General features: G+C 39.2%; 1 protein-coding gene across 8 annotated transcripts in view; it reads right to left on the bottom strand.

Moving 5' to 3' along the window:
• chl1b (cell adhesion molecule L1-like b) overlaps positions 1–14,622 on the bottom strand; it is a 99,589-nt gene that overhangs the window by 16,317 nt on the left and 68,650 nt on the right. For all 8 annotated transcript variants that reach the window (XR_005233099.1, XM_017426965.3, XM_017426958.3 and 5 more), the window contains 14 exons: positions 13,806–13,987; positions 12,525–12,656; positions 10,857–10,997; positions 9,441–9,552; positions 8,651–8,817; positions 8,408–8,573; positions 8,164–8,288; positions 7,729–7,830; positions 5,876–6,073; positions 5,588–5,658; positions 4,646–4,868; positions 1,176–1,291; positions 731–935; positions 486–608 (listed from right to left, as the gene is read on the bottom strand). Coding sequence is in view for 7 of the 8 variants with exons in the window: in XM_017426965.3 (XP_017282454.1) it covers positions 486–608; positions 731–935; positions 1,176–1,291; positions 4,646–4,868; positions 5,588–5,658; positions 5,876–6,073; positions 7,729–7,830; positions 8,164–8,288; positions 8,408–8,573; positions 8,651–8,817; positions 9,441–9,552; positions 10,857–10,997; positions 12,525–12,656; positions 13,806–13,987 (2,063 nt within the window). In the remaining variant the exon portion in view is untranslated. The remainder of the gene's footprint in view (positions 1–485; positions 609–730; positions 936–1,175; positions 1,292–4,645; positions 4,869–5,587; positions 5,659–5,875; positions 6,074–7,728; positions 7,831–8,163; positions 8,289–8,407; positions 8,574–8,650; positions 8,818–9,440; positions 9,553–10,856; positions 10,998–12,524; positions 12,657–13,805; positions 13,988–14,622) is intronic.

The raw sequence follows: 14,622 nt of genomic DNA, 5'->3' as shown, positions 1-14,622 counted from the left end.
CTTTGTTATGACTTTTGTTTAAGATCAGCAAAGCGTGTGCACGTGTAGGAGGTGTTCAGTAAAGATATCCCCAGGAGCTGCGAGCCACGTTGAAGATATCCACAGCCGACATAATTGGGTCAATAAAACCGGACCTCAGCAGACTGTGACAAAGTGGCCTGAGCCAGCACTGCACATGATTGTGACACGCAGGCTGATATGCTCACTCTGACTCATTTTCTCCCCTCACACCCTGACACCAGACTTATTAGAGCAGCACAATGATTTTTTCTTTCTGTGTCGAGGATCACGACATGAACAATCCCCAGCAGGCCAAAGATACACGTTTCTTTTTTACCGAAAGACACCCCAAAACTCTGCACATAGCATCAGACTGCACACTACAGTACAATATAAGAAGCCTCTAACATGCTGCCAGTTATTGCGGCATCTTCGATTTTTTCTGAAATGATTAAAAATTAATACAGAAGCACAATGATACATACTAAGCTGGTACTTGAGGAGAAACCCAGTGAGGATCCCATTAGGTTCCAATGGAGAGGCCCAGGCCAGAGAGACTGAGTGCCTTTGTACATCCGTGACCCTGAAAACTGGATTTTTCTCAGGAACTACATGGGGAAAGAATGAAATACACACATTAAGCAGCAACCTACTTTTCTTGGCTATTATTAGATTCTCTCTTCGGTAGTTGTGAATCGATACACTTGGTGCTGTTTTTCAACAGTCCTACCTCCCTCTGGGGTTTTGAAGTTCACGGGATGGCTGCCTGGGCCGTTGCCCCGCCCGTTGAAGGTCATGACGATGAGGCTGTACTCAGAAAAGGGCGTCAGTCCTGGCACTGTGGCGTGGCTTCGATCCCCGGGGATTGTCAATGTGTGTTTGTCTCCGTGGCTTCTCTTCGAGTTCACCAGGCTGCGCAGACGCCACCAGTTTATCTGAATCAGGAGAAGCACAAATTTTGTACATCACAAATGTGCTTTTGTTTCTTTTGAGGAGAAATACTGAAGGAGTTGTTGCTGATTTTTTTTTTTAATTTAACAGTGTAAGCAGGTAAACAATGAGATGGTCAGTAGAGAAGACAGACTGGGGTGAGAGAAGCAAACGTTTGGACCAAGGTCAGAGCCATTCCTTTTAAACTATGTCTAAAAGCAAAGCTATGTTTCGAGAGGTATTACCCTGTAGCCTCCCAGATGTCCACGGAGCTTGTCCTTGTGTACTCGTGTCCAGGTAACCTTGACTACTGAGCCGTTCATCACCTCCACGGCTACATCGTCAGGTGCAGCGGTTGGAACTACAAAAACAAACACACACTGGGGTCAGTAAGAAATGTTTGAGTGGTTCTGAAAATGGGTTTCTCTAAAATTACTAGAGTAATAATCAACCAAACAACAACCCGACTACAATGAACCAGATCTGGAGCTCAACTATTTCACAGGGACATCTACAAATTTAAGGCCAAGCAATCCTTGCTGTCTTTCATTCCAGAGATTTAATCAAAAGCCATTTTATGCTGAAAGGGAAAGCCAAGCTTCAACCATATTGATCAAATCATGGTAATGAAGTTATGATTGATCTCATGCATTATTGTGAGATCTCACAAGATGTTATAACACGTGTTGAGGATAACTTTCTGATACTACTGTATGGTGTGATTTTTGTGCCACCAGGTTGAGCTCGCAGTGACACTGATTTGAGGGCACAGATCGCTCAACTGACAAACTGCTCGCGCTCGGCTCTCTGTTCGTGCGCTCAGCTCTCTCTGCTCGCGCTCGGCTCTCTGTTCGTGCGCTCAGCTCTCTCTGCTCGCGCTCGGCTCTCTATTCGTGCGCTCGGCTCTCTCTGCTCGCGCTCGGCTCTGACAAGCGGCTCGCTCGCTCGACTCTCTCTGTGCTTGCAACCCTAAGTTGTATGCAAATGAGCCACGCCACCAGCCAATCACAGACTGGTCTTTTTCATCCAATCAAAGCATGCCTTGTATAGACTACGTTCCACAGACATGTTTACAAAGACGCCTCATAAAATTAAAAAAATTACCCTGTTATCTTCTCTTGTGTCTTTCATAACTCTTTTCGTTTTGAAACTTCTGCCTCTTGGTGCAATCCTTTGATTTACTGCTTGTGATTGGCTGTTTTTCATCGAACTGAACGTAGTCTGTATGTTATCAATTGGTGCTCAGAGTATGTGTTAGTCAGAGCCATTTAAGTGTCGGCTAATGTTGATTAACTGTGGTGGCCATCTTGAACCGAGTTGACTCCAAATAATAATGAGTTTTAGGTGTACATCCAACAAAGAGATACTGACTCAAATAGTCCATACCAAAGTTTGAAGAAATATGTTGGCCAATGTGTATAGCTCAGAGTATGTGCTGAGAATGACACTCAGGTACTACCACACCAAATTGTAGCTCAATATCTGTAAAAATGAGTGCGTTATAGCCATTTATAAAATCATTAAAAGTTTCATTAAAATCCATCCAGAAATACACAGCTGACTCAAATAGGTAATGACAAAGTTTTAGATCTCATGTCTTCAGTTAGTAGTCAGAGTATGTGTTGAGGATGACTCTAAGCTACTGACACACTGAATCTCAGTTCAATATTTGGATAATTGGCCACTTTTGTCTTTGCTAAAGTTGTTCAACTGTGAAAGGGGTTGACCTTAAAAGTTAATCAGTTGTAGATTTATTACCAATGATTGCATTCTGAAAGTTTCAATAAAATATGTCCAGTGGTTCATGAGCTATCTTGCTAACAGACAGTCACACAAGCACACACACAGGCAAAACATTACCACCGTTTGTCTTCAGTGGCAGGCAATCACTACAATGAGCTTGATGTGCTCACTTTTCTTATTAGAGTATTTATGAAAACTGTTCTAATAAGAACCTACAGAACCTACAAAAGTAGATTAGAATTATGAATCACCAGGAGGGTAAATGCTACGTTTAAAATATCACATTTAGGTAGGAAGACAACATTAAAGAAGTGTTGTAACCTGAGGAGACCTCCAGGGGACAAGTCCAGAAGAAAGCTAAATAAAGGAAATACAGTAAACTTCGGTTCACTAAAGACACTACAGCTGAGCCAGAACATGCTCAGACTACATCAAGAAAATCATCTGAAAAATGCTCATGTGCTGAGATGGTAAGAAATTATAAAGAGGGGCACTTAAAGTTGGAGATGTCAGTGGGGTGTTATGTTCTATAATTTTAAGTTGTTCACACTTAACCATATCAAATGCTCACGTTATAACAAAAACATGAAACCTACTTTAAAGCTTCAGTTCAAAGCAATTCACCCCAACAAAACATACAAACGAAACTCCCTATTCTAAATAAACCAAAGCTCCTTTAAGCTCAAATAAAAAGATATATCCAGCTCCAACTAGCAGCTGGAGGTGGGCGGAAATCTTGTGATCATCTGTACTTTGATACGTAAAAAAACAAAAATAGTTCATTTCAGTGAGCTTCAAACAGAATTTCTTCTTTTTCGCCTTTATCTTTGTAAATTATGTTTAAAGCTGTATTGATTGATGTATTTTCCATCATTAGGGTGGTAGACACATTCTCAGGACATCTGTACAAATCTAACAATCTAACTTGTATAACAGCAATAAAATGTTGGTAAATCTCGATAACTAGAGGGGAATCATAACCCGGCTGTTTTAACTTGTTAGGCAGACACCATTCTCCTTTCAGCTTTGTTTCAGTGTCCAATCTTCTGCTTGAAATATTTGAATATTTACTTCAGCTGTGCTGTTTACCATTTGGTGCCGAGCAGATGGGATACTGTTGATTCATCCGAGCATTTACAGCACAGTGTAGATATGATGACATCAGAAACACACTGTGTGAAACGACACTAACATGCTACTCAGATGAAGGCAAAGTTGCCTAAAGAGACTGTGTACGTTTGAAGCTTAAGCAACACTTTTTTCCACATGTAGACATCTGAGCCACTGCTGCATAAAACCTCCAAACACACAGCTTTAAATAAAAATAAAGAAATAAATGAAGAATGCTTTTACTGAAAAATCAATATTTAACTGTAATGGTAAAGTTAAAACAAGCAGAACAGATCCTAAAATTAGCAGAAGAGTGGTTAAAACTTATCCAACTCTTGCTAAAAAGTGAAATGAGCAAAACAAGAGCTAAAAGCTGAAATGATCAAACAGTAGCTGAAAGCAAAATTAGCAAAACAGTAGCTAAAACGATCAAAACAGTAGCTAAAAGCTAAATGTAGCAAAATTGTAGCTAAAACAAAATTAGCGAAACCATAGCTAAAAGCTGCAATTAACAAGACAGTAGCTCAAAGCTGTAAAATAAGTCAAAAATTAAGTAAGAATGCTGAAGTACAATTCATAGAAAAATGTTTTTTTTAAATGGAATGAAGAGACCTCAATGTATCTCTATGGGGAAAATGTTTGTAAATAAAGTTACACAAGTCAAAAAGTATAAATGTTAGAAATACTAAGAGTCTGAGTACATTTTTCTAAGGCAAAATGAATGCTTTGTTGTAAGAAAGGTTAAAATAGCACAAAGTATGCAGAATAGGGTTGAGTGCGAAAAAATTGCATAAGAAACTATAAAGAGGAAATTACAGTGTGGATGTTAATTCAGGATTCACACAATGACATGATAACTCACAGTCCTCTCCTGAGTAGCCAGCCACTATCTTGGGCTCGGGGCCCCAGCCCTGGTTGTTCTTGGCTTGGATCTTGATTTCGTACGGCACAAACGTGGGGGTGTTCTTGACCACAAATGAGTGTCTCTTCACTGTATGTTCCATCCATTCCTCCTCCACGTCCTGCCGTCTGTAACTCACCTTGTACTCCAGGCCGGGACCATTGTGCTCAATGGGTAACAGGGGCTGGAAGTTTGAAGAAAAAAGACGACAAAAGTTGGAGGATTAAAATGACAACCACGCTCAGTGAGATGTGCTCAGAACAAAGGCAGTGTTTCATCCTCGTATCTAATAAAACAACGGAACAGATGACCTGGTCCAGCAGCAAGACTTTTATTTGATTTAGGGCTTGCTAAGTTATTGTAGATGAAAAGATTCATCTCCTCACAGAAGTCAGACCGTGAGAAATATAATAAGATACCATTATCTACAAAAGCAAATCATTAACAGCTGGAGAGCTCATGAATCTGTGAATCAGGGGCTACATTACCATGACAGGGCAACCAGATAATAAGTGAAGTAGAGATACATCTTTCTTCAATAAAGGCAAATGGATGGCTGCGAACGTTAAAAGAAAGATTTTCTTTTCACAACCTTCCTTGTGCTTTCTAATCAAAGAAAAGGAGCTGCTTTCAATAGAAACTTATTCACAGTCATCTCAGAAAAAAAAAGTTTTTTCTTAACATCCGATCCTCAGAGTGAAATATCAGAAGAGGACTATTTCTTTTTCAAAAATTATTAGCAATTGCAAATGAAACATTGATAAAACTTCATTTTTGTCCTCTGAGAGAAATTCTATGACTGCCAGAAACTGTAGAGGAAGTGAATAATTCACTATGCGAAGGTAGGCCACGCAGCAGAATTAGAAGTAACAGGATAATAAAAGAGCAGACTTGAGTTCTTACCTCCCAGTTGATATCCATTTCATGTGGCAAATGACCTTCGATTTTGATATTTTCAGGGTTCTTGTCAGGAGCTGTACAAAGGAAGGAGTATAGATTTTGTCAGCATTGTTAGTGGAAGAAATCTCCAGTGAAAGAGACTCACAAGAGAGCAGATTTTCAACAAGAGTGGATTCAATTATGTGGCAGTTATGAGTGTTTTAAAGTTCATAGAGCCACAGTGTTGCCGGCTCAAGTGGCCAAAGGGACCTTAATCCAAAAAAACAGTATTCAAAAGGAAGGATTTCGGACCTGCAGGGGGGGTTTTGTATTTCTCTGTGGGCTTGCTGGAAAACCCCGACCCTACAGCATTCACGCCGTACACCCGGAAGCGATAGACGACGTGGCCGTGGAGTTTGAGGACAGCTGAGTTGTGGTTCCCAGGTACTCGCAGCAGCTCCTTCCAATTTCCTGGCTCCCACTTGTTCTCCTCATATTCGATAATGAACTCTGTTGACAGACATAAAGACAATCAGAGTGGTCTCTTGTTGCCGCGGCTCCATCTAAACGACTGTTTATCTAACCACCAGCTGTGCAGAAAGGCTTTTCAAACCCTGCCCCTGGTTTGAGTGTTCCTTAGGGAGACAAATCATAATTCATGCTTGGATGAATCAATAATGGATTTAAATTGGACAAGATGGTATCAAATTAATCTATTGTACATGCTGCGTGATGCCCAAAAATGTGTGTCATGTTGATACCATTCACAGATGAACACTGTATTAATGTAATGTACACTGTATGTTAGGGCTGTGCAATTAATCAAATTTGGAGTTTTGATTCTGGCTCCAAATAAACACATAAACAGGATAATCAACAAAAAAAAACTCTTATAAATAAAAATACTGTCCTTAATCCACTTTACAAGCAGGCTCTCATCTTGTCTTGCCTCCTAAATGAGCTGCAACTTTCCCTTAAGCCTGGTTGGTATAAACATTACCAAGTACTGTATGTGATGACTCAAACCATCAGATCAAACAGAAAAGAAGAAAGCTGTGAAATCAGATATTCTGCTTTAAAAAATAATAAAACTACACCCCTGTAGGTAAAATGTTTCCAAAACATGATTATATCTCAGGTAAAGTTTGTTATAACGCTGTGCTGAAGTTTACAGAAAAATAGGTCATCAACAAATCAAGATACAAACGTATCATTATCATCATCATTGCCATCTTCATTAGTCAGTCTAATACAACAAATACCATACAACAGGATGCCATCAAGGTTCCTGTAATTATTGTGAAGTGCAGGATGAGTTTTAGGTTTATATGTGAAATGGTTGTTTTTTACAAAAGGGAAGACGGTTTATTTTCATTTAATGTGAAACAAATGTGAGGAACCTTATTTACTTTCCTGCATGTTTTAGATGTGTTCTTGCTTTAAAACATCTGCTTTAAATGGATGTCTTGTTGCCATGCTCCTGGAGAACTTGATGATTTGGTGAGGAGGTGATTAAACCATTTAAATCAGGTGTGGTGGAGCAGAAAAACCTAAAACTCCAAGGACAGCGGCCCTCGAGGCCTGGAGTTTGACACCCCTGGTATACACATTAATAAATCTTTGAATGTTCTGTTGAACTGAAATGCTTTTACAGTATTTTTTGTTTAAATTTGTCAATGTTCATGAAATTTTGATTGTTTACCCATTTAATTGTTGGAATTTTATTAATCCACCATATGATAAGACATCTTTTGGGTAAAATAAAAACATTACATCCTAAAACATGGAAAAAAAAAAAAAATAGGGCAATAAGAGATTTTTTTGTAGGACTCTATAAATAGTTTGAAAGTTCACTGTATTGCTGATTTTATTTTACTTATTTGTGTTTATTATTTTATACAGTAGTCCACATTTGAATAAAAGCTTATGATATTTCTTTTAAGGGAAAACTTAACAAGAAGGTATCAAGGAAAGTTTCATGTTCAAGGCAATTCACTGTTCTTTAGTTACAATAAATGCAATGTGTTTCCAAACTCAGTAGGTAATTGTTTGCAACGACTGGGATTACAATATTGACCAAAAAATTTAGTGATTATTATTTTTTCTAAAATTGAGCAGCCCTCCTGTATGCATTTCTACCTACATGCATGGATGTTTGGCTGTACCTGTGATTGAGCTGTTGTGATGATCCCCTGGAGTCCATTTCAGTTTCACGCTTTTGCTCTTGTGGTCAAACAGGACCAAGTTATCAGGTGGATCGGGGACATCTGAAAATCATGACTGGTTTTAGAAAATCACACATAAACACACACACACACACACATACACACATCAATCTCTGCAGTGAGAAAAGGCCAAGGAAACAAATGTTCAATCAAATCATCCCAGGAGTCAGAGGATGTGGAACGAGCCGAATCACCGTATTGGCTGCTGCTTGTGTCTTGGAGGGCTGGCTTGCAGATGGACAGCAGCACAAATAAAGTCACGGCCTGTGTTTTCTGACATTTTGATCACTTCACAAGTGTGTCACACATAGACGTAGCTTTAGGTTTTCTGATCCTTTGGCCTGGAGAAGAAACATTGCTCAAACATTCACCCACCTAACACCATGAGCAGGGCTGAGGCTGTGGCTCGGTCCACTGGAGTTTTTGCGACACAGGTATACACACCCTGGTCTCTGTAGTTCACATTGTCAATGTGAAGAGTCCCATTCTCTAGAAAGTATCTGTTGACAGAGATATAGAGACTCAATATTAACTGTCCCAACTGAAAGTAAAACTTCTTTTCAGCTGAGGCTGCAATGTTTAAAAAATATAAAGAAATAAACAGAATTCTGGTTCCTACCCTGAATTCTCAGTATAGTTGAAAGCAATCTCTGTGTCATCTTTTTCCCACAGGAGCTCAAAGTCGTAGCTGAAGGACTTGTCGTACTCTGCCAGGCAGGAGAGCCGGGCTGTGGTACCTTTTAAGATCTGCTGGTCCTTTGGGGCCACCACTATTCTGGTGGGATCTTCCACAGAACGGACGAGTTAGTTACGCTGGAAGGACTCTGAGCTGCAGCAACACTGCTTTAATATAAAAGTTTACCTTTCACATAAAGCACGGCATCAATGGCGGACGAGCCCTCTGTGTTTTCAGCGAAACACGTGTACTGTCCCGCGTCGACTTTCTCCACCCTGTAGATCTCGAGGGAATGGTTATCGTGAACCAAGAACCTGGGTCCCTCAACAGACTCAGAGGAGTCATCCTTTCTCCTGGAAAACAAAAAGATAAAAAAAAAGTAAGAAGAAGAATTCTAAAGGCGTAGCATTCCTCGAAGGAATGCATAATGCCCACCATCTTTCATGTCAGAGTTTTAGACTAAGATCATCTTATGTTGAAAAAGTCATAGCCATTTTTTTTAGGTCAGTTGGTCATGGTAGCTATCTTTAATCAGGTTCACTTCAAAGGTAATCAGTTATAAATGTTGATCCAATGATTATTTTCTGCAAGCTTCATTAAAATCTGTTCAGTGGTTCACAAGATATTTTGGTAACAGACAGACACATGTACACATACAGACACGGGCAAAACCATTATCCCCTGCCTTTGCCTTTCAGTGGCAGGTGATTAAAAACAAATAGCAACTAAAGTCTAAGTAAATGTATCAATTGTTCATTTTTTATAACTTCAATCTATTATAAATCTAAATAAATCAAACCTCACTGTGCATCAATTAAAACTAAATAGGTTTGTGTCAAAAAGTCTTCAGTGAAGCAGCAGGGTTACTCTGTCTTGGATGTCAGGTGTTCGAATTAAAGTGAACACTATGAGTCAACCAGTTGAGATCTACTGCTCTCTGCTGGTGTGTTGAGCCAGAACGAAACTGCACACTTACCAAGTGACTTTGGAAGGAGGAGAGCTGAAGACTTTACAGTGTATCATCACTCCTTTCCCCTCCACTGCAGAATAATCCTCCCCACTCTTGGTCAGAATCATGGGTTGGAGATCTGCAAAAATCAAAAGCAGAATCCAGTGATCAGTGAGCGATTGATCACTGGATTCTGAAAGTGGTTGTCTCACTGTGATGGAAACTAGATCACTTCTTAACCACTAAAGATAACTAGCATGGAGTGAGACTAGGTCCCAACATTTCAAGCTGGTAGAGAAGCATTTAATTGTAAGATTAAAGGTACTTATTGCAAAGTCCTGAAGACTGGTCAAAAAAGAAAAAAAAAACAAACAAAATCTTCAATTTTTTTTTCCTCATATTGATAGTTAAAGCGTCTTAAAAATAAAAGTAAGCAAAATTGTAAACAGGTGCCAACTACCACATGGGTTTGTTAACCTACGGAAACACTCGACTGAAAATAGGTCAACAATTGTGACGTAAACGGAAGAGCTGTTTGGACCAAGATGTCTGACGATTACTGGTATGTATTTACACTCAGATTTGTTGAGTAAAGGACGCAGATAAAAGTGCTTTGTTTACATTGAGTGCATACCCACATTTCAGATTCGCTTATCAACATATTTGGAAAAATACTTGAGTAAACTCTTTCAAACGACATCATTCGAAATAGTTCAGGACAACCTTTTTTATCTTTGACTCCATGCTTATTCCTGGGTGTAAATTTAATTTTAAAAAATGACTTGGCTGCCGGGTTTGACAGAAATGTGAAAATTAAATCAAAGAGGAAACAATGCAATAATGATTTATTTGTGATCATGCACCTTATCAGTTGTAGCCAAATCCTCTCATTAAAATTGTCTGTCTCCCCTGATTGTTCACTGAAGCAGCAGCTGGGACTTAGCATTCGGAGACCGTCCAACTGTATTAAGCCCTGTGTCAGTGAGTGCACGGCTGCACACAGCGGCAGAAAGAAACATTCTGTTTGTGGTACTTTATCTACACTCGTTCGACAGCACGTGTTTGTCTTATGGTGGTGGAATGTGTGCAAGATGTAGGATGAACTTGTTAGCATATAAATGGCACAGAGAACAGAGCCTGTTGCTTCTCGCAGAGAGCCGCTAGCCTGAATGAAGTAATGCCGCTTGCTTGACAGCTCTCCTTCCCTGGGCTCCTCACTGCTTTATGGGCGCATGCCAGCATGAGCGCCCGCTCTCCAGCTTGACACATCAGTCAGCGGTCTGTGAATGACTCTCCGCAAAGTCTGACACATCCTCATAACCACAGTGAAACAAAGACTTTGCCACAATTGTGTTGTGAGTTTGTGCACCAGAGGAAAAGCATGATGGCAAAACAGAGCTGATGGCAACTGCAGCTCATAGAGAGAAGAGTTGTCGTACTTACTCATAATCATGATGTTGGCATGGGATAGGAGGGTTCCATGTTTGTTGGAGGCCTCGCACTGATAGACCGCGCTGTCAGAAGCTTTGGCATTATGTAACACTATGGTATCATGAAATACCTTCCTGTTGGCCACTGGGGAATCTGTAATGGACCGAAAGTGGCCAAATGTTTCAGATCATCGTCATTTAAACACATCAAACTATAAAGTTACAGTTTTTGAATTCACCCTCATTTACTGACACTGCGCTGGCCTGAGAGGGGTTCTCTTATCTTCAGAGCATGACTCGACCCGATCGATGTTGACAAATTTGTTTTGTTTTTTTCTAAACAGGCACACAATGGAATGGCTCACCAAAAGTGAGGCTCAGATTGAGGCCAATGTAAATCCATCTCTCATATTTATATTTCTGAACTACTTTTCTGCCATTCAGCGACGAAATATCTAATCTACATTCTAACCCCTCACAAGCTCTTCGCCTTGATCAGAGGTGACACGATATTTTGGACCGATATGGAGGATATTAAAAAAACAAGAAAAAACAGAACCCAACAAAAGTCTTGACCTTGTTGAATCCAAGGGCCCATCGTGCAATTTCAACACTAACAGTCCAACTTGAGAATAAAATGTGTTCTGTCGGTTACAGCTAATAAAAACATCTATTGCGCTTTATTTATTTTTTCTTGTTGCTTTTATTCAGCACTTAAGTGACAGAACTACACAAAGTCTGGCATTGTTTCAGGGCCATGTAAGTGTGTAAAGATGTTTTTGCCACTGGGTTGTTTTAATACCTCTCCAACACCTACAACAGAGGCACTTGGAATTCTCTCAGTAAAATATTTAAAGCTTTATTTCCTTTCATAATTGTATGATAATCTTTAAGGCCAATGATCGATGAAGTACTTTATTCTTAGTTTTTATTAAGTACTTCACAAAATGTCCAGTGGTTTTACCATTGGACATTCCTCATGATATAATTCAACATTCGTCAGTCGGTTTTCACATTAAAAGAGCAGAGATCAGATACAATCAGCTCAGGTGTTCTCAGTGTAAAACATTAAAGGAATCTTTAGAGGCGTAGACCGAGTTTCTTTTAGCGCTACATTTAAAATTGCCAAAAGTTTGACTACTGTTTATTGCCTGCCGCCATGAAAGGCAGGAGATTGTGCAATTGACTGTGTGTGTTTATGTTTTTTTTTGTCTGTTAGAAAAAAATCTCATGTAACACTGGAAAGATTTTATTGAAACTCTAAGAAAGTAATCAATAAAAACCTTCAGTGTGAGCCATCATTTTCTGTGCAAGGCATCTCCTACGGCAGAACAGAGCTCCCCAATTTGAGACAATCCACTCTTTTAATGTAGTAGAAGTCACTAAAACAAAAACTACATATAAATTTGTCAATGCTAAACACCATCCTTTCCCTATGAATCTAACTAGATTTTGTGGGAAAACTGTTACTGTATTAGAAAAGCTGTGCTCCTATAGATAGAATGCAATTTAAAGAGCATTTCAACTTTATCATTAAACTTTACCGTTCATTAAGGGATTACCTTTTCACTTTTTAACTGTCTTTGTTTATGATAAAGGCAGCAAGGAAACAAAAAAAGACAGCATGAAGTTTTGTGGGATAAAAAAACAGCCTTTCTGCAGAGATTATAGTGAGACTCACCCCGCAGAAGTTTACCGTTCACTCTCCATGTGATGGTCGGCTGTGGGGTCCCCCTGGCAGAGCACTTGATGGGCACATCTGAGCCGATCATACTGAGCTGGCTCTCTGGCTCTGACACCCACTCTGGAGGCTCTGGGAACACACAGTCAGCATGATGTTATCAAACTGTCGAGTGTCAGAGGAAAGGAGACACCAGGCCCTTGCAATCGCTGCTACTCGGCGTGTATTATTCAGAACAAATGAATGCTGCTTTTACTATCCACAGCATGTGGACATGGATCCTCAAAGCAACACTTCTCCCCAGAGGGACTTTCAGCACAATGCAGGTATTATGTGTCATTTTCTATCCCCACTGCTTTCGAATTCTTCCGTTTGTGAGTACTTTATTTATTTTTTTTGAAGTTGCAAATATACACATACATCACAGCTGAGAGCATGACAGTACTACTAAAAAAGAAAGGGGGTTCCAAAGAGAAATGTCTGATTAAATGATAACACCTGCACAGGGTGACACACAAGGTCAAATGTTAAATGTTATAAATGCAAAGCAAATACAATACAATGCTAGTAAGCTTAGTGTGCATCCTCTCATACAGCTACAAGGACGTTTACTGTTTACAATTAGATACCATAACTGATTACTTCAATCACTGTATGGGTGCTGAGTCAGCATTCACACTATCGTTTTCCTTTGTTTTTTTTCTGTACATTTTATGGAACCTAGCTACTTCTTCATACTTTCTGCTTTTTTAGCCATTCATGTATCAAAACGTTCAGCTCATTCAGGAGATTGGTGCTGTGACTTTTAGCTGTTGTAATTTTTCTACTTTTTTGCTACTTTAATTTTTCTACTTCAGCAAAACATACTATACATTAAAGCAGTCACTTTCCATGTTTTGATGTCTAGCCATGTTCAGATAGTGCTCCTATATATATATAGAGAGAGAGGGGGAGAGAGAGAGGCCTATAAAGTGTACTATGTCACACTTCTCATCATTTTATTGATTTTTTTTTCTTCTCCTGCTGATGTCATCAGTAATATTTGTTTGGTTGGGAGCCACTGCAGCAAGTACGTCTGTGCTTTAACCAAATAAATTTTCTTTCACATAAAGTTTCAAACTACAGCAGTAATTTTCTATAAATAGATCTTTAATGGACTATAGAAAACGGTACCATTATAACTATTGACTTTACATCTTCTCCTCTGTTTTTACTGAAAAATAATTGTTAAGAGATTTCTGTAGTAACACCACTTTATGATTCACTGTACACTGCTGTTACCTTCTATTGATACTGTGAAGTAGTGGACTGCTTCTCCAAGTGGGTTCTTAGCTTTGCACATGTACTGCCCACTGTCCTCCTGTTCAGCTTGCGGTACCATCAGAAGTTTCCCATGATTCACCAGTTGTGCTTTAACAGGAAGCTGATGATTTAGTTTCACCCATTCCACCTGTGGAGTTGGACTAAAAAAAATAAAACAAAATATTAGGTCTAAAATGTGTTTCTCTTTCTTTTCCTCTCTTTCTTTAGTCCTCCCTAACACATATTCCAAACATTGACACATCTTGCAAGAAGTGGGTGTGGAAACTGACAATATTTGAGTGTATAAACGTGTGCACGTATGTGCACATATACATACAGTCATAGGAAAAAAAGAATGTCCACCCTCTTTCAATTCTGGGGTTTTATGTATCAAAATATATTTAAAATGATCTGGTCTTTGCCAGGTTCTAAAATATTATTAATTATTATTAAACTTATTCAAATCTTACCTTAAGTGTACAGAAACACAACAGATTCCATCATGTCATTGTTTATTCAAAAAGCACCCGGCTGGGTCCAAGCTTCAGCTGTCAGACAGATGGCCTCACATTTGACTTTTGACATTACGACTTCTTCCATATATAAGACGCTCCGGATTATAAGGCACGCTGTCATTTTTTGAAAAAAATTGAAGGCTTCTAAGTGTACCTTATAGACCGGAAAATACGGTATTTTGTACATTTGAGGTTAGATTTGAATAATTTTACAAGCTAGTAAAGACCAGATTATCTTTATTAGGAAAATGAGTAAAAAGGGTGACCTCATAGGGTGAACA

Source organism: Kryptolebias marmoratus, linkage group LG4 (assembly GCF_001649575.2).
Source record: "Kryptolebias marmoratus isolate JLee-2015 linkage group LG4, ASM164957v2, whole genome shotgun sequence".
NCBI lineage: Eukaryota > Metazoa > Chordata > Actinopteri > Cyprinodontiformes > Rivulidae > Kryptolebias > Kryptolebias marmoratus.
The sequence above is the reverse complement of the archived record's forward strand: the minus strand, read 5'-3'. Positions and strand labels throughout refer to the sequence as shown.